General features: G+C 43.9%; 1 protein-coding gene across 5 annotated transcripts in view; it reads right to left on the reverse strand.

The window, feature by feature from the left end:
• Positions 1 to 22,906, reverse strand: part of GBE1 (1,4-alpha-glucan branching enzyme 1) — a 267,974-nt gene that overhangs the window by 35,627 nt on the left and 209,441 nt on the right. For all 5 annotated transcript variants that reach the window (XM_077480105.1, XM_077480107.1, XM_077480106.1 and 2 more), the window contains 2 exons: positions 13,513 to 13,697; positions 3,764 to 3,898 (listed from right to left, as the gene is read on the reverse strand). In XM_077480105.1, the coding sequence (XP_077336231.1) occupies positions 3,764 to 3,898; positions 13,513 to 13,697 (320 nt within the window). The remainder of the gene's footprint in view (positions 1 to 3,763; positions 3,899 to 13,512; positions 13,698 to 22,906) is intronic.

Below are 22,906 nucleotides of genomic sequence, written 5' to 3' on the forward strand. Positions count from 1 at the left end.
GCCCCCAGGGCAAGCAACTTGCTGTGAGGGGCTTCCAAACCACTGAATGTATGCATGAAGGTAAAAAACCTTCAGCCTTTAAAATGACTTTAAATTGGAAAACCCCTTTAGGTATCTTTAGTAAGGTTAAATCAGCACATCATTGGTGGAAATGGAAAACATTCATATTACCAAGGGAAAAAAAAGACAATATCTGTCAGACACAAATTAGGATTTCTCTAAAGATGGATCATACAGTATATTGGCTTTCGCCAGGTCTATGATTATTCTTAAAATGAGACCTGTGGTTAACCAACAAAGCAACATGTGCTCAGAAATCACAAATGAGTACTCATTTTAAATGACCTTATTTGCCCATTAAAAGATTGAGACTCAAGTTGAAAAATGTCAAGGAATTTGGCATTTACATTTTAAATGTACATGCGGCAGTAATATTTGAAAGTTTAAAGTTTTGGATACTTGGACAGGCATTTAGTGTTCCGTACATGCAATAGTTTTGATTCTTTTAACCGCTAGCTGACCAGCCGCTGCAGGTTGGCACGCAAATCGCTGTAGCTATACATTGGCTCTTTAAGATGCTATAGCAGGTCCTCATACGCCTGCAATTGCTCCTGACAGAACAAGAATGGGAATCTGTGTGTGTGTAAACACACAAATCCCGGTTCTGTCAGGGGAGTAGACAGATCATGTGTTCCTACTAAGTAGGAACAATGATCATTCTTCTTCCCCAGTCAGACCCATCCCCCACAGTTAGAAACACACATAGGGAATACAGTTAACCCCTTGATCGCCCCAAGTGTTAACCCCTTTCCCTGCCAGTGACATTTATACAGTAATCAGCGGCTATTTTTAGCTCTGATCGCTGTATAAATGTCAATGGTCCCAAAAAAGTGGCAAAAGTGTCCAATCTGTCCGCCGCAATGTCATAGTCCCAATAAAAATCGCAGATCGCTGCTGTTAGTAGTAAAAAAATATATAAATTTAATAAAAATGACATATCCCCTCCCCTATGGTGCCGGTTCTGGGAAACCCGGACTTTATACCGGGCTTCCAGAATCCCTGCTTTCATCGTCTACGGGTGGGTGACAGGCGGCGGCTATGTGACTTTATCGGCCCGGATGGTCGACTCACCCCGGAGGCAGGGCAGCGGGCAGTGGACCCTCCACTGGATTTTTGGAGCGGTCTGCAATTGAGGAATTTCTTGCGTAACTGTTTGCGGACACCGGGCATCTCTCGCCCCCTCACGGAGTTAGAGCGTATTTGTCATCGGGGGAACCGGTGCGGCACTGCCTCTCGCTTCTCTACTCTGCCCTGATTCGTCCGGCTGAGGGGTATGTCCCCCCGTTCGTGGCGAAGTGGGAGGCGGAGCTTGGCAACCACTTTACTCCAGATCAACAGCAGAAAATTCTCCATTTTGCACAGAAATCCTCTATGGCTACACGGGTTCAGGAGACGTGCTACAAGATCACAACTAGGTGGTATAGGGTCCCATCCGTTCTCCACCGCATCTTCCCCCAGGTGCCGGCTTGTTGCTGGCGTTGTGGGGAGGCGGAGGGAACGATGCTGCACGTTTTCTGGGCCTGTCCCAAGCTGGTACCCTTCTGGCACGGGGCGACCGACACGATCGGTCGTCTGACTGGTGTCTCTCTGGAGGGGAACCCTGCGGCCTGCCTGCTGTACCTGTCGGAGCGATCCATTAAAAAGTATAGGAACTCGTTGACTATTCAGCTGCTGAACGTGGCGAAGGCTTGTATCCCTTTGTGCTGGAGATCGGAGAACCCACCGGCAATGGCTCTATGGTTCTCTAAAGTAAATGAATTAAGAGATATGGCAGACCTCACAGCGACGTTTCATAATAGGGAGGAGGCCTTTCGTGAGACTTGGAGACCTTGGAATCATTTCACCTACACTGAGGCGTACCTTCGGGTGGTAGCCTCAAATGCCCGTTGAGAGAGAGTCTCTGTTTGCTGGCTTCGCCCCCCCCCCCCTGCGGTCGGGTGGCGCCCACAGTCCCTGTTTTGCTCTTTTCTGTTAGCCTTCGTCGCTTTAGCTCGCCTGGAGCCTTTTCTGTGTTTCTTCTTCTTGGTCTGTCTCTCTGTTCTAATCCCCCCTCTTTCTCCCTGACCCTCCTTCCTCCCTGTCTCCCCCTGGAGTCCCTTCCTTCCGTAATCCCCTTCCCCCTTACCGTTTCGCTTCCTCAGCCCTTTATCTTTCATGATTAGATCCTGCCGGTTAGCCCTGGCAGGCAGCGGTGGGTTGTGGGCTTCCCTGGGAATGACCAGTTTCAACAAGTATATGCTCTGTCCGCCTGGGGCCCGGCTCATCGCCCATCTCCCTCCTTTTCCCTTTCTTTATAAAACAACAAAAATTTGGGCATCTCGCTGTAATGCATGGCCATGCGATGATTACTGCCCACCTGGGTGGGATTGGTTTGCCTACTTGGTGTTGGAGGTCTTGAGAAGGGACTCTAGCCCCCGGTTCGGGAATGTTATCTTGTTTAGTTTAAGCCTATATTGGCGGTGGTCTCTATGTATATCCCACCTGGGTGATACTGTAAGCTGTATGTTTTGAAATTCTGTATGTTCTATTGTTGTTGTCCATGTGCCTGTTATTTCTTCCGGCATTAAATAAAGGAATTACAAAAAAAAATAAAAAATGACATAAATCTATCCCCTATTTGGTAGACACTATAACTTTAGCGCAAACCAATCAATATATACTTATTGCATTTTTTTTTTTTTTTTAGCTAAAAATATGTAGAAGAATACATATCGGCCTAAATTGATGAAGAAATATTTTTTTTTTTTTAACTTTTTTAGGATATAGCAAAAAGTACAAAATAGTGTTTTTTTAAACAAAATTGACACTCTCTAAAAACAGCAAGAGGTGATCAAATACCACCAAAAGAAAGCTCTATTTGTGGGGAAAAAAAGACATCAGTTTTGTTTGGGTGCAAAGTCGCATGACCGCCCAATTGTCAAATAAATTGACTCAGTGTCGTATCGCAAAAAAATGACTTGGTCAGGAAGGGGACAAATCTTTCCACGGCTGGAAAGTGGTTAAAATGCATGCACATACTTCAGATTTGCATTAGAATCCCAACAACAGGCATGCTGGTTAACTGACCTGGTTAACTGGTTAACTGAAACTAGGCATACATTCCAAATTGAAAAAAAGTGTAAAAATAACAACCTTACATACCAAAATGTAACATTCAGTATCAACAGCCAATTTAGTTTAGATTTATAAGGTAATTAGCCAGGATAATTTTTTTTCTTTTTTTGTTCTTCTTTGTTCAAGCCAACAATGCACCATTATTTTATAGATTTGATAGTTATGAACAGTGAGTAAAGCTCCTGAGGGCTCTCGGCTACAGACTGCACTAAAAGAAGAACAAACGTACTAACCTTTTATGCCACCAGGGAGTGTCAATTTACCGGGCCACCCAAGCTCTTATTGGTTCCTCCTGATGACCTCCATGCCGCCACTCTCTCATGTAATGATGTGTTGTGGATGTCAGCAAGAGGAACCTGTTAGAACTGCGGGACACCAGAATATCGATACTCTGGCCATCTCTGGTAATGTCCTCTTCTCCCTCTGGCAATTTGGGCTGTGGACAACCCCCCCGCCATCACATACAATGTAGGGCTGCTGAGGGGAAGCTCCTTTCCTGAATGAAGGTCTGCTTTGAGCTCAATAATACCAAGGACTACTCAATTTTTTCAGATTATTATCTACCATGCTAGACATCACGCATGTAAGGATATTTTCCAAGTGAATTCACAGCCACTCTGTATCCAGTGAAGCTTTTGTAAGGATGGAAGTTGAAGATGAAAAGTAGATTTCCCCGCTCAAATGCAATAATTTTATCACCTTCATGCTTTGTGCTGATGAAGGCCTACAAAAGGAAAAATTGCAAAATCATTTAGCAAACAGAGTATGGCTGGCAAAAAAATAATAGGATTGACCGGTGACATAGAGTTACATTTATACATGATCCAACAATTTCCCATCAATACATTGACATGAAACCTATGATGATAGAAATATAGGTTATAGCAAGAACTGAAGGAATGAGAATTCAATGCATATTTGTAGTTGGCCAGTACATTTACTCTTTAAACACAAGTCTGCAATGGCAAATATTTATGATCGAGGGCTTACAAAAAATAGGATTTGTCTTCTCACCATGAATTCCTTTTCTTGGATACCACTGAGGGTCACAGGAATTCTTAGACTGGCAGGTTATACCATCACTTATAGGAGAAAGACACTGGCAGAAAATAAGCCTTTAGCTAGCACAGGATAACCCCTTTCATAACCATCTTGGCTCAGTTTCTATCAAACTAGTCCAGAGACTACAAAAAATAAACACAAAGAGGTGGGATCTTTGTCCCTCAAATGTCTTAAGAAAATGATTTTATGGTGATAGGTTCCCAAGGTTTACTGAGGTGACGCTGTATCCAGATGCACTGCTTTTTTTTGTGGCAATAAAAGACAATGAGGAGTTCACCGAAGAATCTGAAGAAGAAACTATCTTCAGAAAAAATGTAAATCGAATGCCTCAACAACACTCATGCCGCATACACAAGATCAGACTCTGGTCCGCCGGACAATCTCCCCGTGTGTGGGCTCCGGTGGACTTTTTCTTTCCAAAAAGTTTTGGCTCAAAATTGTCCGCCGGACTTTTGAAATGAACGGACTTCCCCACACGGAGAAAAGTCCATTCATTTTGAACGCAGCTCCAGGTAGCTGGGACTAGCGAAGGAAGTCAATGTCGCCACCTCCATCGGCGAGATTGACACCTCGCTGGCCCCGTCACCTGGTATGGATTTAAAGGGGAACCCCTACACCGAAAAAACGGCGTGGGGGTCCCCCAAAGTCCATAGCAGACCCTTATCCGAGCACGCAGCCCGGCTGCTCAGGAAAGGGGGGTGGGGATGAACAAGCGCCCCCCCCCCCCCGAGCTGTACCAGGCCGCGTGCTCTAACCATGGGGGGTGCTTTGGGGAAGGGGGGCCCTGTGGCCCTCCCACCCCAAAGCACCTTGTCCCCATGTTGATGAGGACAAGGGCCTCTTCCCAACAACCCTGGCTGTTGGTTGTCGGGGTCTGTGGGCGGGGGCTTATCGGAATCTGGGAGCCCCCTTTAATAAGGGGGCCCCCAGATACCGGCCCCCCACCATATGTGAATGGGTATGGGGTACGATGTACCCCTACCCATTCACCTGGTGAAAAAAGTGTAAACAAAAAAACACAACACAAGTTTTATAAATAATTAGGCAGCTCCGGTGGTCTTCTCTTTTTCCGTCTTGGGGGTCTTCTCGTCGGACTCCTCTGCTATCTTCTGCTCTTTTGGTAGCTCTTTTACTAGCGCTTTCTTCTTCGCCCCGCTCTTCGGGGGTCTTGTCCTGCTCTTCGGTTCTTCTTGCCGGGCCTCCGCTATCTTCTTATAGCTCTTTTACTAGCGTTGGTCGGTCTTCTGTTGCTGCCGCCTTCTTCTATTCTTCTTTGCGATGTTGACACAACACTCTCTCTGGCTGCAATGGCAGGGACACGTTGTGCGGTGACATATATAGGGACACAGGGCGGGGTCACCGGGTGATGTCACGTGGTGACCCGCCCCTTATGATGTCACAGCCCCGGAGGATTCTGGGACTGTGGAAAAGACAGCCAAATTACCCAAAGTTCTTGGTTCCTTGTATTGGCAGGGTGCCTGAAGCTCCTTTCCCATCTCAACAAGCTGGCATTTTATCGCACATGTCTTCCAGAATATGGGAGTAAAGGAATTCCCTGATTCTAAAGTCAGATTCCTGAGCCACCAGTTGCAATCTATTTCTTGGTACCAACAAATCAATCTATCGAGAAACCTGACTGACTTGTCCCCTGACAACAGAACATTGTGTTATAGAGGTCTGGAGTGAAACTGGACAATTAAACAGTCTCAATGCAGGCTACCATTAGGCCCAGGATTCTCAAGTAAGACCAGAGAGTTGGGAGACTCCCCGGCTGGAAAGCTCAGGTCTGAGACCGAAAAGTCTGAGGTTTGTCCTTTGGAGCCATGTACAGATCTTTAACCTCAGATACTCCAAGCAAGGAACCAGGTCCAACAACAATTGCAGTATCCACCGGAACTGCTGTGACTTTAAGACTGTGAAGGCTACATTGTCTGACAGAAGCCTGTTCTGACTTTTCCTTCAACAGTGGGGGTACCACAAGAGTGCAACAAGGCTAAATCTAAGGTTAAAACTTTAATAAACACCTGAGGTGCATCCTTGATGTCCACATAAATCAGAGAATCTTCCAGAGAGAGAGACCGATATGGTGGATTTCATATGAAATTTCTGGATTTAAAGAAAGGTGTTCAGATCTTGAGAGCCAAGATAGAGAAAATGCCCTGTTTGTTTATGAAAATTGTAAACAAGTTGGAAGAAAACCATTGAGACTGTGTCACCACAGTAATGCTTACCTGAGGACCTTGCAGACATTGAGTGCCAGACCTTGTGGATGGATTGGAAACGTCACTTGGAGCGTCTCAACAAAGACACGGAGAAACCAAAGGAATGTTTTGCAAGTTAGAGAGGAGGAAGACAGAGCTGTCCATTCCTCTTTCTTCTTTCACTAAAGAAGATGGGTGCTCTTGCATTTGGTGGCGTTTCCCCCAAAGTGATTTGCTATGTATCAAAAAACGATTGAGAGAGATGTTGTCCCTCGAAGATGCAGAACAAACACTTACAATACAAAAATGTTGCAGTCCAGCGCCTTAACCAGGTTTCCCACATATGAATACTGATAAGAGAATGATGCAATGTCAAACCTGGGAGGCTTTCAGCAGAGTTGCAAAGCCAAAATGAAAAATTTCAGGCATTTGTTCACACAACCTGCAAGTTTTGAGAAGGTACAACCACAAGCAGGAGCTGTCAAAGCCACAAACTTAAAAGAGTACATTTTATGTCTACAATAAGGAGAAAGTCCCCATTTAATAACAGATCCGCAGAATGATCCTGACAGGAAACAGAGAAGACCAGAATGTCTATGATGAGCTTAGCAGGGGAGGAGGAGGAAAAACAGATTGTAATGACCCATTGCTTAGAGGTTATTCCAACAAACAGCTGAACCAGAACATAATGGGCTTCCTTCACACAAGAGCCTAATGGAACAAAGTCCTGCAATGTGCTTGCACACACGTGAAGACCAAACCAAACAAAGTAAGGGTTAAAGATGAAGTAAAGCCTGATGGGTTTTACTTCCTCTTTTGTTCCCTGCAAAGTGAAAGCATAATGGGCTAGTATACACTGCATACTAGCCCATTATGTGGCACCTACCTGCAAACAAAGCCTGCGCTGTCCCCACTGAAGGCCACATCCATCTTCACCTTTCTTCCTTCCAAGGCCTCGGACTACACCTCTGTGACTGGCTGGAGTCACATGATGTCACTACCACACATGCATGCAGGAGCTGCCAGTCACAGCAGAAGAAACGGAGAGCCGTTTCTCCACATCGCATGCACCGATATCGTCGGCTCAGTATAGAGTAAGCATCTCCTAAATGTCGCACGTTTAGGAGATATTGACTGTACCCATAGGTAAGTCTTATTATAGGCATATCTATAGGTACAAATTGAAAATGGAGGTTTACAATCACTTTAAGGTCCAAATGAATTCCCTATCTACCCAGATGTACTAGAATACCAAAGGCACCACAGGGCTTCAACCAGTATCAAAAAATACATGGTGGCTACAGAGTAACACTGGAAGGAAATCCATTGGCTGCTAGAGGGAAGCAACATCCGTGCCAGGGCAGGTAGAAAAGCATTAGAACAGCAGCACACAAGAATCTACAACTGAGGTTATAAATTAACTAACCAGGGTAAACATAAAACTGACCCCCTAACCCTGAACAAGTACAATCCGAATATGATCGGTTACTCAACCTGCATTGTCATAAAGTACAATCTGAACTCTGACATCTACATCAGGGAAGGTGATGCTGCTTGGGAACAACTGCACATAAAATCCCAGAGACAGCAGGGACTATCCGTACTGCGCAGGGTGACTCGCGCATGGCAAGGCTTCACTTCCTGATCCCCTTAGCGAAGATGGAGGCGGCGGCACCCGAGAGCCCAGCGACAGATCGGCTTCAGATGCGGACATTGCGGGCGTGCTGGACAGGTAAGTGTCCTACAAGTGATATGCACTTCAATCTCTGCTTCAAGTTCTGCCTGTCTCTCCACGGGTATGTGTCAGCTCAACCACATCATCCACCTTTAAATGAAATTGGGATCAGACTGCCGTTTCTGTGTATGTGTCTTTGGTATGTGGCCTTCTCTATCTGTTGCCCTGTGTGCATAACCATGATCGTGTTTTTTGTTGCTCTGGAGTATCTTAGCTAAGTTTTATGTGTTGATCTTATCTTGGCCTCTGGCCTCTTGCTATTCTGACTTTAGAAGAGAAAGGTCCACTTTGATTGTTAGGCATTCTTATATTCACTCATGATTAATTAATTAACTTCCACCCCACCCTTATAACAGCATACATTTGAGCACCCTTAAGTCAGCACATTGCTGGAGAAGCACATTGCAGGGGCTTCTATCCTTAATGCTTCTTTCTCTAAGGAATTTATTCTACAAGTGATCTGCACTTCAGCGACTGCACAAAGCAAACTGCACTGGAAAGCACCTAACAGACCACAGATGACCCTGTCTCTCTATCAAGCTCCCCTTCCACTCTGTAACATGTACTCTCTATCACTCCTGGCACTTGTGTCCTCTCTCCTCAAACTCTCTTACCTTCACCCCTCTTCTCCATCCTGCTTATACATATCACCTTGCCTTCTGTCCTCTCCCTACTACTGCTCCTACCAACTCTTGGTCATTCTACATGCACATACTGATAAAACCTCCAGTACTCTGAGGCATGCCCCATTCATATAAATAACATTCCCACATTACCTCCCTCACCCTCCTGCTTCTCCTAACCTCTGGTGACATATCCCCAAACCCTGGGCCTCCATCATATGTCTTTGCCCAATGCTCCCACCCTCCTACACCCTCTGGCAGCAGTCGCAACCCACATAACTTGGTCTCTATTCCTCGTTTACAAAACCAGCCCCTCACCAAAGCATGCTCTGTCTGTAACAAAACTCATCGCCCTCCACAACCTCTATCACAAATTCCTTTAACCTGCTTGCCATTACTGAAACCTGGCTTCATGAATCAGATACTACTTTTCCTGCTTCCCTCTCTCATGGTGGCCTTCTCTGGACTCACTCCCCCAGACAAAGTGGACAGAAGGGAGGTGGAGTGGAATCCTTCCAGCCCCATGCAGCACCTATCAGGTACTTCACCCACCTCCCTCTGTAACGCTCTCCTCTTTTGAGGCACATTGTATGTCTCCCATTTCTCTAATGGCACGCACACACGATCAGAATTTTGGTCTGAAAAAGCTCTGATGGTTTTCTCGACGGGATTTCGCTCAAGCTGTCTTGCATACACACAGTCACACCAAATTCCGACCTTCAAGAATGAGGTGGCGTACAACATGTATGATGGGACTAGAAAAAGGAAGTTCAATGCCCAGTAGCCAATAGCGTCCATCTCGTAGTTGAATACGAGCATGCATGAGTTTTTGCAAGTCAGAATTACATACACACGATCGGAATTTCCGATAGAAAGTTTTTAAAAATTGAGAACATGCACTCACATTTTTGCTTGCGGGAATTCGGCCAGCTTAATTCCGATGGAGCATACACACGGTTGCATTTTCCGATGAAAAGCTCTCATCAGTCTTTGGCTGGCCGTAATTCCGATCGTGTGTACGCGGCATAAGAATTGCTGTCCTCTACCAGCCCTCTGGACCAGTATCAGCCTTCCTTGACGACTTCTCTGCCTGGCTACACTACTTTCTCTCTTCTGAAATCCCCACAATTATTCTTGGTGACTTCAACATCTCTGTTAACATTAACACTATTATTACTGCTAAACTTCTCAGTCTAATCTCATCTATTGACCTGAAGCAATGGATACAGGTTCCTACTCACTTCAATGGCAACACCCTTAACCTTGTCTTCGCCTATCTGTGCACTCCGTGCAACCTTTCCAACAATCCTCTCCCACTCTCTGATCACCACCTTATTAGTTTTGCTCTCTCCCTGTCTTTCATCTCCTCTCCCTCCAACCGCCTAACAGTTACACGTAGAAACCTTCGCTACCTCAACCCTTCTCTTCTCTGCTACTGATCACCTCTATGACAAAATCTCACCCCTGTCCTTCCCCGACCTAGCCACTTTTATCCACAACAGCTCACTGCCTTCCTCCCTAGACAAGCTTGCCCCCCTCACTACACACAAAAAACACACTGTTCAGCACAATTGGTGCCTGACTAAATACTTTTTTGCCCCACTGTACAATCACTACTTCCTTCATTCAACCCTGCTACTATTAATGAGGTTGCTAAACTTTTATCTAACACTCATTTAACCACCTGCACCCTGGATCCTGCTCCCTCGCAAATGCTATGCTCACCCTCTGACTCAATTCTACACGCTCTAACTCATATTTTAAACCTCTCCCTCTCTTGTGGCATCTTCCCAAACTCTCGAAAACATTCGCTAGTCACCCCCATACTATAAAAAAAACTCCCACTGGACCCCACCAATCTTAACAACCTACGTCCCATCTTGTAACTTGCCTTCTCCTCCAAACTTCTTGAAAGACTGATCTACAACCAACTGAGCAACCATCTGACCATGAATACACTTCTTGATCCCCTTCAGTCTGGATTTCGCCCTCAATACACCACAGAAACTGCTCTTCTTAAACTCTCAAATTACCTAATGGCTAAAACCAACGGACACTATTCTGTACTACTTCTCCTGGATGTCTCTGCTGCCTTTGACACAGTGGACCACCCCCTCCTCCTCAATAAACTCCACAACTGTTCTCTTTGCTGGTTCTCATCCTACCTATCCCACCGCTCCTTCAGGGTCACTTACCACTCTACTTCCTACTCTCCTCTTCCTTTCTCCATTGAGGTCCCCCAAGGTTCTGTTCTTGGTCCTTTTCTCAATCTACACCACCTCCCTGGGTCAGTTGATTGCCTCCCACAGCTTTAAATATCATCTCTATGCTGATGACACCCAAATCTATCTCTTCACCTCCCAGCTATCTCCATCTGTCTCCTCATGCATCACCAACTTACTATCAGACATATCAGCCTAGATGTCACATCACTTTCTCAAACTCAACCTATCCAAAACTGAGCTCATGATATTTCCTTCCTCAGGTGCCACTTCCCCTGATTTCTCTGTCAATATCAATGGCTCAGTGATCAACTTACCCCATACCAAGGTCCTAGGTGTAATCCTGGACTCTGAACTAACCTTTCGGCCCACATCCTATCGCTATCCAAAATTTGGCACCTCAACCTCCGCAACATTTCCAAGATAAGCCCCTCCCTAATCAACATCACCACAAAGCTTCTAATCCACTTCCTGGTCATCTCTCACCTCGACTACTGCAACTCCCTCCTAATTGGCTAACCTCACCTAACAAACTGCTCAGCATCTGCTATACCCCTCTGCCAATCCCTTCATTGGCCACTCAGCCACAGAATTAAATTCAAGATACTAACTATAACTTACAAAGCCATCCACAACCTGGCACCCCGCTACATCAGTAACCTAGTCTCAAAATACCAACCTAATCATTCTCTTCGGTCCTCCGAAGACCACCTGTTCTCAAACTCCCTTGTCACCTAATCCCATGTTCACCTTCAGGATTTCTCCAGAGCATCTCCCATCCTCTGGAATGCTCTACCCCAATCTGTCCGATTTTCTCCCACTTTATCCAATTTCAGACAAATCCTGAAAACTCATCTCTTCAGGGAAGCCTATCTGGACCCCACCTAACAACTATACATTTATCGTCTCAATAAGCACATAGCCCACAGTTATTACCTCTTGTATCTCTTGTCCTTCCCTCCCTTGTAAGCTCTAAGGAGCAGGACTCTGATTCTTACTGTATTAAAGTGTATTGTATTTGTACCGTCTACCCCCAAGTTGGAAAGCGCAACGTAAATTGTTGTCACTATATAAATCCTGTATAATAATAATAATCTCTGTGCCTACCACAGATCCGCAGCCCACCTTTACACTGCACGGTCACTGTCTGACCAACCCAAAACATATTTCCACTTGACTCCAGCTCCTCCAGAGCAAGTACAGCTGCAGACTGAACTTTTGGCTCCAGTGACCAACTGCTAACTTATCGGATGCAAAGTCCCAACCTCTATCCCTAACCGATAGATAAGCGCACCCTCATCCGACACCACCAAAGGGGGAACTGTCTGGAACTTATTAATACTTAGCAAAAGTGTTATTGTAATACCAAATTCACGAAACTCCGCAACAGCAATTAGTTCTAATTGAATGAGTCTGTCACTATTCCCTAGGGATACAATTCAGGTTACTATCACTGCATAACAAGATGGATAGTGTTCAGTTGAGAAAATCTCCTGTCTGACCTCCCTTCTCGAATAGAGGACAAATTCACCCATTCAATTTATGGGCCATGTGTGAGCATATTTTTAACTAATAACAACATTGTTATTTCCGTGTTAGGTGGAGGTTTGCAACATTTCTTTGTTTTGACTTTAAAATTGGATACTTTGATACAGCATACTGTCTGGGGTCACTCTATACCAACTTTTCCTAGGAACTATTCCCACTACTCAAATACACACAATCTCTCTCTGGCATGTAGACCCACCCTTGTTATTGGGGAAATGACAGATGTTTAAAGTCACCCCACATTGATTCCCCTGAACTAAGGTTAAGTCTTCTTCACTTCTTTGCTGATTCAATCCATTTGTAAACTTACTAGAAACTCTCCAAATAAATATTAGCTATGACTAAGCACTAGTAAGGGTGTGAAACATGTCAGCTGCATTTGTACCTGTACCTCTGCTGTTTATGGAATTCGATTTTCTTCAACAAAGGTGTTTTGTATTGGAGTGCAGCCATCCAACATCCTTTATCCATCAACATTCTGAAGATGCCTTTGGTGTACCTTCACAAATCTTTGGGGACCTACAGATATATACCTGCAACTACTGAATACACAAAACACCCATTGCATTTCTGAAAGAAATATTGATCAACCAGAGTGTGCAGTAGTTTTCAAATGTCTGATCACTTTATTCTGGGCTTCTGTATCGGCATCCATAAGAAAATGTCAATTGCTCTGCATCAGAGTTTATTCAAAGCTACAGGTCAATTTTCTAAATAACTTGTCCATTATAGTCAAATTCAATTAAACTAGTATTTACATCGGCATCCATCAAAGATCCATGCCTCATACCCTCAGAATACAAAGATCGTAGGGAATGGGAGGGAGAAAATCTAGCACCTCATTCCTTTCATACAACAATGAATCAATAAACAGAAAAGCAAACTACGATATGAGCAGATGGAGAACCAAGTTATAGTTTACAAATTACATTTTTCAAAATTCTTACCGGTGGAGCAGACAACCAACCAAGCTTTTCTTCTAATTTATTCATATCTCGGTCAAAAGCATAAAGAAATTTGTAGCGCAAAACTGGATCATTGGCCAAATGAAATTGTCTCCTGGCATAATGGTAACTTTCATTATTTCCTTTTCTTGGGAAATCCAGCCATTCAGGATGGCCAAATTCATTACCTGTAGTTAAAGACAAAAAAAAAAAAAAAAAAAAAAAAAAACACAGTTGCAGCGCTGTAAAAAACATATAATGCAAATGAGACTGCATACTAAACTGATGTACAGTAAGTAATGTCTGGGTTCACACCTATGCATAAAATGCACAACGCTGTAGGTTGATGGGCTCTTTAAAATCAATGGATGCATATGAACAAAAATATTAAAGCATGTTATAGTGTTGTAATGTCCATCGACACAAGTAAATACAAATTTGCTATGTTGTAGGAAACATTCAGAGATGTTATCTGTGACCAAGTGGTACCATGAAAAGGTACCTTTTGCCTTTAATTCCGCCTAAAAACAGCATTGCAATTCTAGGTATCTGAGTTGCCTGTGCCCTCCGGTGAGAGAGCTAAGGCACTACTGCTTGTGACTGTTCACGAACCCAGGGACCCAGGTTGCTCTGTTATGGACACAGTGACAAAAAAAAACACAAAAAAACACTAATCTTCAGGTATATTCACAAAGTGGGTAATCTCAGTGCTTTACAACCTTGCATTATATATATTTTGTTATTTGCTTTTATAGCATATCTGAAGTCAACAAATTGATAAAGCACTAGTAGTAGTAGTTTTTAATCTCTACTACAAATATATAAAGAATTGAAAATATTAAAAATATCAGATAGGGCATGTATGGTTAGAAGATTAAATTAAAACTGTCAGTGGGGTGGTTGTTTTAATATTTTTTAATTTGTATTTTCCTGGTTTGGAGGGAGCTTTTTGGCTTGTCATGTATGGCAGAAACGTTTTGTATCTGAAAGCTTTACCCGGTTCCATAAGGATTATTGAAATTGGCACGACTTAAAATGGCTCCGATAATGATAGTAGTGAGGATAAAATCAGCACATGTCCCTCTGACCAGGCTAGTATGTGGTTCACCTCCTTCAGAGCTGAACGACTCCTGGTACCGCCCTGGCAGTTTATATAGGCCACTGCAGTGGCATTGTCAGACTGAACCCTGATAGGGCAGTGAAAAATATATAAGGGGCCAAAAAGGGGCTGGGGAATCACCAACCCCCGGGACTTTAAGGGTATCAAATCACAAAACTGACAAAAGATTAAAATAAAAAACAATTTTATTCATATTTATGCAAAGAGACAATATAGCTTAAACATTCATAAAAACGACAATTTAGCCCATTGATGCATAGACAGGCGTTTATCAAAATTGACCAAGATTTCACTTAACCATACAGGAAAAACGAAAAAAAAAAAGCTGCAGTTATTCAACATGTTTCGCCCAAATCCGGGCTTCTTCAGGGAAATTATTTAGGCAACCAAAGAGTTAGCACTAAAATGATAAGAGTATAGCATGAATGTTACAAATCAATGCATGAGATAAAAACATTATTGCAATAATTACAAGGGGAAATGGAAATTATAATGATCAGTGATATTATTGAACAGTTGATAAATACATATATTGAATCCAAAGTTGACTATAAAGTAAATACAATATGTTATAGTATCTCACCAAAGTCGCCAAAAACTCCATGTTATCGGTACCGAATTTTGATAACGTCATTAAAAGGGGCAGTTGAAAAGCAACACAGAGTCTGTTATTCGCTCATAGCTAAGATCAGGAAAAAAAATTGAAAGGGATGTATGTCGCCAAAAGGGTCTGTAGAGAGGAATAAAGATAAGTGGGAACATATGGCCCTAGACACTAGGAGCCAGTATTATGGGAAAAAGAGATATTTTTATATGTAATGAGAGGCAGCTCTATAGAATCTATAATTATTACCTGAGTAATTTCATTGAATCAATGAGATTGGTTCAAAGTTCTCAAAGAATTCAGTAAGTGTGTCAGGATAATCCATAAGCTGAGATATTCTAGTGGCAGTAAGAAAAATTGGAAGTTTGTACTGAAAAGAAAAATACAGATACAAAAGAGGGCTTAGATAAATAAGGATCCCAAGCATAAAGACCTCGCTGTAGGATCTACCATATAGAGATCCCCAGCGAGGTCTAACTTAAGTAGTGGGAGAAGTGGCAGCTAAGTACACAGTAACTGCACAGGGGTCAGGAGAGCGACATCCAATCCCAACAATTGCCAAGAGGCAACTGATTGGGATGGGAGACTTTAAACCTCTCCAGCTCGGCGGCGTCTGACGTCACCGCCGAGCTGCGGGCGGAGAGAGAGGAGGGGAAAGGCTGCCTGGGTTTCTCCCTGGGACTAAGGAACCTAGTGCGCATGCGCGAGACCACGTCATCGCGCCGCGCACCACGAATGTCACGCGGCGATGCCATGGTGGCCATTTTGGAAAATCTCATGCCATAGTTGTAGACAACTACAACTATGGCATGAGATTTTCCAAAATGGCCGCGTGACATTTGACGTTATCAAAATTCGGTACCGATAACATGGAGTTTTTTCAATATATGTATTTATCAACTGTTCAATAATATCACAGATCATTATAATTTCCATTTCCCCTTGTAATTATTGCAATAATGTTTTTATCTCATGCATTGATTTGTAACATTCATGCTATACTCTTATCATTTTAGTGCTAACTCTTTGGTTGCCTAAATAATTTCCCTGAAGAAGCCCGGATTTGGGCGAAACATGTTGAATAACTGCAGCTTTTTTTTTTTCGTTTTTCCTGTATGGTTAAGTGAAATCTTGGTCAATTTTGATAAACGCCTGTCTATGCATCAATGGGCTAAATTGTCGTTTTTATGAATGTTTAAGCTAAATTGTCTCTTTGCATAAATATGAATAAAATTGTATTATTTTATTTTAATCTTTTGTCAATTTTGTGATTTGATACCCTTAAAGTCCCGGGGGTTGGTGATTCCCCAGCCCCTTTTTGGCCCCTTATATATTTTTCTCTTCATAGTTATTGGGACGCGGTATCCTTGTTGCTCAGATTCCTTCTCTCAAAAAATTTTCTCTTTAATGCCTGATAGGGCAATCCTGAAGCTCCACTGTCCAGGACCGTATGGCCAGATGTACTGCTGCCCATAACTCCAGGACGTTGATGGGCAAGATCTGTTCTGTCCTTGATCATTTTCCCTGAGCTGTGAGCCCTCGCTCCCCAGCCTGAGAGACTGGCATTTGTAGTCGGTACTCTCCAAGTAACCGGAAGGAAGGATTTTCCCTTCTGCAGGTTCTGATCCTGCAACCACCAGTTTAGGCTTAAGCGTGCCCAGGGAGATAAGAACAAGCCAATCCAATCTAATGGGCATGTATATTAATACTTTAATAATTTGTTAAACACATCACAAAGTAGCAATTTCATAGCACTAACGAGTAAAGGGTTTTGTGAGTTGAAATATATAACTGATTTAAAGGTATAGCGCCAAATCTACCCAATTTTCTTTTCATATTTCAATAGGCCCCATCCGATTAGGGGGGCATATTAAGTAGAGGCAGCTCTTACCCTATATTATTTTAGCATTACTTCAATATTATTCCATAGCACAATCTCATCCTTTCTTCTTTCATTGGACAATCCAGGGCTTGTCCTCTCCTGTTCCAAGCCAACAAGATGTCTTGTTGTAAAGGCCTGGAATGGAACTGGGCATAGGCCACTGCCTCGAAGGAGGACACCACCCTCCCTAGAAGACCCATACAGAGCCGAATGGAGGGTTGTCTGGTGCCCCTTATCTGACACACCTGCTCCTTCAGGGCACAGATACTTACAGGTGTCAAAAATACCCTTACTTGGACCGTATCTAGGATCAGACCTAAATACTTTAGACTTTGAGCTGGTCTCAAAGTCTATTTTTCGGTATTTATGATCAAGCCTAAGCTTTTAAAATATTGCACTGTGCATGTTATGCTCTGTTCTAGAGCCTGTAGTGAGTGGTCTCCGAGCAGGTCTTACAAATACCCAAGCACCAAGATCCCTTGGCCCCTTAAAAGACCCAGTACTGGTGCTAGGATGGTGGCGGCTGGTGACGTTTTAGGATGGGGTGACAGACCCCGCCCTTTCTTTTTGACCCCTCTCAGTTCTCAAAAACCCCACCCCTTATAAAAACCACTCACTCTGTCCCCTGTATTGCGCTTGTTTCCACCCTTAGTGTCAGGAGTATACAGCTCAGTGTCACAGGACAGAGTATATGACTCGTCCTTAAAGATAAAGGTATACAAATAAAGGTATACGGATCAGGGTGTATAGATAAAGGTATACAGTGCATGGCGTACAGAGCAGAGTATACAGATCGGGATGCACAGAAAAAAGGGTATATAGATCAGAGTATGGCAACCCTCCCCCCGTGGTTCTGTACAGCCCCCTGCTCGAGGCTCTTATATTCCACCCCACTAGCGGCTCTGACGGCACCCTCCCCGCAGGTGGTCCAGTACTTACCGCCAGTTCTGAGTCCACCAGAGCAGCCGCAGTGGGGATGTCCGTCCTCGTGTCTCCTCTGTGTCACCTCTTCCTATGCGCCAGGCTTTGACCAATCGGAAAACAGGTCTGACGACCTGCCTCCTTGATTGGTGGGGAGGAGCATTAGTGTGAAAAAATTTTATTTAAAAAATTGGGTAGGATCAGGGCGCACTCTCTGTGCCCCGAGCCCATCCTATTTTGAAGCCTATTAGGGCCTCCAGCTTTAATCAGGTGCTTCAAAAAGTACCACTCCTGCCATAGGAATCCATGCGTCCAGTGTCCTGAAAGGGGCCACCTGGCTAGGCCCTTTGTGAACATATGGGGAGCTGTGGCAAGCCCGAGGGGTAGAGCCACAAACTGAAAATGACGTCCTCTACTGCAAATCGCAGAAACCTCTGATGAGGCTGAAAGAGAGGTACGTGTAAATACGTGTCTTATATCGATGGAGTCTAGAAAGTCTACCATCTGTAGTGAGGCTACCATTGAGCGAGCAGACTCTACCTGAAAGGACTGGATTAGTCGATACTAGTTCAGGGATATTAATGGGCCTTGTGTCCCTGTTTTGTTTTTGAACCATAAAAATGTTCGAGTAAAACCCTGCGCCTCTTTCGGATACAGGAACCTCTACAATCACTCCTTGATGCACAAAATGTAGTGCCTGAAACAATAAGTCCCTTTTTTGAAGGAGCCGAGGGAACTCTGCATCTTAGAAACCTCTGAGGGGGAATCCCCCCGCAAAAACTACAGCTTGGAACCGTGGGATATAGTTGAGATGACCCACTTGTCCTGAATTATTGTTCTCTAAATGTCCACAAAGTGCAGCAGCCTTCCTCCCAACTGAAAGAGTGGAGGTGTCCCCTCAAAAGGAGGGCTTGGTGCTGGGTTTAGAAGAGTTTTGGACCCAGGGCTTTTTCTGGCCCTGGCCTTGCGGCCTGCCTCTGGCTCTAGTACCCTATTGGCGATAAAACTGCCTTGGCGCTGAGAAATTTGAGGAAGCCGCCCCAGAGGTTTTAAACGAGGGACGCCTGATGCTTTTCTTCACAGGAAGTAGAGAACTCTTCCCTCCGGAAATCTTTTGGAGATATTTGTCCAAACGATCACCAAATAAACATTCCACATGAAAGGGGAAACCTGCCAATAACTTTTTACAAGGAAGCTCGGCTGACCAGTTCTTCAGCCACAAAAGGCTGTGCATATGTACAGACACGAGAGCCAAATGAGAAACCTGCTTTATTGAATCCTTTAAGGCAGTGGTCATCGATGCCTGTCCTCAGGGCCCACCAGGCCAGGTTTGCAAGATAACTGAAACACATCACAGGTGAGATCATTTGCAGCTCAGTGATTGCAGTATTCTAGTCTGCATCTCCCCCTAGGCAATACAAACGTGCTCATCCACCTTGCAGACACTGGTAAAAAAAAAAATGAAGTACTTCCTCTATGGCAGTGATGGCGAACCTTGGCACTCCAGATGTTTTAGAACTACATTTCCCATGATGCTCAACTACACTGCAGAGTGCAGGAGCATCATGGGAAGTGTAGTTCCAAAACATCAGGGGTGCCAACGTTCGCCATCACTGCTCTATGGGATGGGTTATATAGGGGGATCACTTCCTGTCTAATGACCTTTGGTTTACCAGTGTTCATTCATTATACTGAAGTATAACCCAGTAGGTAATGAATATTAGCCTAACTCTGTGTCTCATGATGTGTTCCATGAGGTATGAAAAAGACCATTCTTACCATTTTAAGAAAAACATAAGGTTATTTTGAAATTAGTTGCAGCAACACATCTCAAAGTTGGGATGGGGTAACAAAAAGCTGGCAAAGCATGTGGTAATAACAAGGAAGACCTGGAAGAACATTTTGCAACTCATTAGGTCAATTAGATCAATTGGCAACAGGTCAGTGACCAGGTAACCAGGTCAGTAAAGAAAGCATGCCACGTACACACGATCGGAATTTTGGGCAGCAAAAGACAGATGAGAGCTTTTCATCGTAAAATGCGAACGTGTGTATACTCCATTGGAATTTAGCTGGCGGGAATTTGAAAAAAATTCTAAAAAATTTGAGAGCATGTTCTCAATTTTTCAGACGGAAAAAGTTTCTATCGGAAATTCCGATCGTGTGTATGCAATTCTGACATGCAAAACCTCATGCATGCTCAGACTCAACTACGAGATGGAAGCTATTGGCTACTGGTTATTGAACTTCCTTTTTCTAGTCCCGTCGTTTGTGTTGTATGTCACCACGTTATTGACTGTTGGAATTTGGTGTGACCGTGTGTATGCAAGACAGCTTGAGCGAAATCCCATCGGGAAAACCATCAGAGCTTTTTCCGACCAAAATTCCGATCGTGTGTATGCGGCATCAGAGAGGCAGAGTGTCGTCTTAGAAGTAAAGAGGGACAGAGGTTAACCAATCTGTGAAAAGCTGTCTCTAAAAATTGTCGAACAATTTCAGAATAATGTTACTCAACGTAAAATGGCAAAGACTTTGAATATGTCTTCATCTATAATTACAGAATATCATCAAAAGATCTCTGTGCACAAAGGACAAAGCTAAAATGCAATAATGAATGCCTGTGATCTTTGGGCCCTCAGATGGCACAGATTTAAAACAAGTAAGATTCTGTATTGGACACTGCATGAGCTCAGGAATACTTTCAAACATCACTGTCTGAACATAGTTCACTGTACCATCCAAAAAATGCAAGTTAAAGCTCATGTAAAGAAGCCATATCTGAACACGATCCAGAAACGCCACCATCTTCTCTGGACAAAAGCTCATTCAAACTGGTCTGTTGCAAAGTGGAAAATTGTTCTGTGGTCAGATGAATCTAAATTTGACATTCTTTTTAGCAACTATGGGCACCACATGTCTTCCGGACTAAAGAGGTGAGGGATCTTGGATAAAGTATTCATATTGGATTAAGTATTACACTTCGCCTCAGCACTTCAGCGAATGCACAAAGCAAAAATCCACAACAGACTTCTGCAGAACACCAAACAGACTACAGGTGACCCAATTCTCCATCAAACTTTTTCATCTCTCATTCAGGCTTCCTCTCAATTTCACCACTCTGAATAATGCACGCCCTACTTTTCCTTTTCACAGTTGCATCCTCTCTCCTTAAATTCTCTCTCCTTCACCCCACAGCTTATACTCACACTCACTGCTGTCTTTACCTCATTACAGCACATATCAGCTCCTGCTAATTCTGAACCCACATACCAATAAAACCTGCAGAACACTGGGACGTGTCCCCCCCACAAAAGTCACACTCCCATATCACCTCTCTCACCCTTCTGCTTCTCCTAACTTCTGGAGATATTTCCCCAAATCCTGGACCGCCATCATTTACCTTCGGCCAACATACCCAGCATCCCCCCATCCTCTGATAGGAGCCGCAATCCACACAATCTCATTTCTATTCCTCTTCAGCCTAGAACCAGCCTCCCCTTCTCCTGTGCCCTTTGGAATGCCCGTTCTGTTTGTAACAAACTCACCACCGTCCATGACCTATTTATCACAAACTCCCTGAACGTACAGTACTTGCAATTACAGAGACCTGGATTCAAGAATTTGACCTTCCTTCTTCTCCTGTTTCTCTCTTCTATGGTGGCCTCCTGTGGACTCACTCTCCCAGGCCTAGTGGACGGAAAGGAGGTGGTGATTGGATCCTCCTATCCCCTCAAAGCACTTTTCAGGTTCTTCAGCCACCCTCCTCTCCTCTCTGTCCCTCTCCTCATTTGAAGCTCACTGTATTTGTCTATTTTCTCCAGTTTCATTGAGAATTGCTGTAATTTATCAGCCCCCTGGACCGGCATCCATCTTCCTTGACTTCTCTGCCTAGCATTCTTGGTGACTTAAACATCCCTGCTAATCTTAACACTCCCGCTACTTAAGGAACAAGCGCTTCTACTCAATCTGTTGGCAAATGCTTTGACCTTATTCTCCTACCTATGCACTGTGCATAACCTCTCAAATATTCCTTATCCTCTCTCCGATCACCACCTTATTAGTTTCACTCTCTCCTTGTCTGCCTCCTCCTTGCCTTCCAACTACCAAACTATTACCCGTAGAAACCTTCGCCATCTTAACCCTGCTCTTCTTTTTTGTGCTACAGATGTCTCTAGGACAAAATCTCAACCTTGTCCTGCCCCAACTTGGCCGCTTCTGTCTACAACAGTTCACTGTCATCCACCCTGGATACCTTCGCCCCTCTCACTACCCACAGAACCAAGCCCAGACCGATACAACCCTGGGAGAGAGACAATACCAGAAGCCTCAAAAAACGTAGCTACACTCTTGAGAGTCTGTGGTGTAAGACTAGGCCACGCAAGATTTCAGCCAATATAAATCTGCCGCCCAAAAATACCATTCCTGCCTCCACACTGCCAAACAGACCTACTTTATCACTCTCATTAACGTCCTCTCACGCATCCCCCATCAACTCTTTTCTACCTTTATCACTCTACTTCGTCCTCCATTACCTCCACCCACTAATTTACTCACTGCCCAGGAGATTGCTAATCACTTCAAAAATAAGATTGAGACAATTTGTTTTGAGATTTCCGCTCTACAGGTATCTCCCTCACTTTACACTCCTTGTCCTATCAATCCAATCAATACTTCCCTCTTTTAACCCATCTACTATAGAGGAAGTCACTATATTTTTTCTAACGCCCACCTAACCTCCTGCACCCTAGACCTGTTCCTTTTCAAATACTACGGTCACCATCTGACTCTATCCTACACTCTTATATCTCTCATATCTTCAACCTCTCACTCTCTACTGGCATCTTCCCCAATCTAAAACATGCGCTAGTCA

Source organism: Lithobates pipiens, unplaced genomic scaffold (assembly GCF_037356315.1).
Source record: "Lithobates pipiens isolate NorthernLeopardFrog02 unplaced genomic scaffold, aLitPip1_a1.2 Scaffold_16, whole genome shotgun sequence".
Taxonomy (NCBI): domain Eukaryota; kingdom Metazoa; phylum Chordata; class Amphibia; order Anura; family Ranidae; genus Lithobates; species Lithobates pipiens.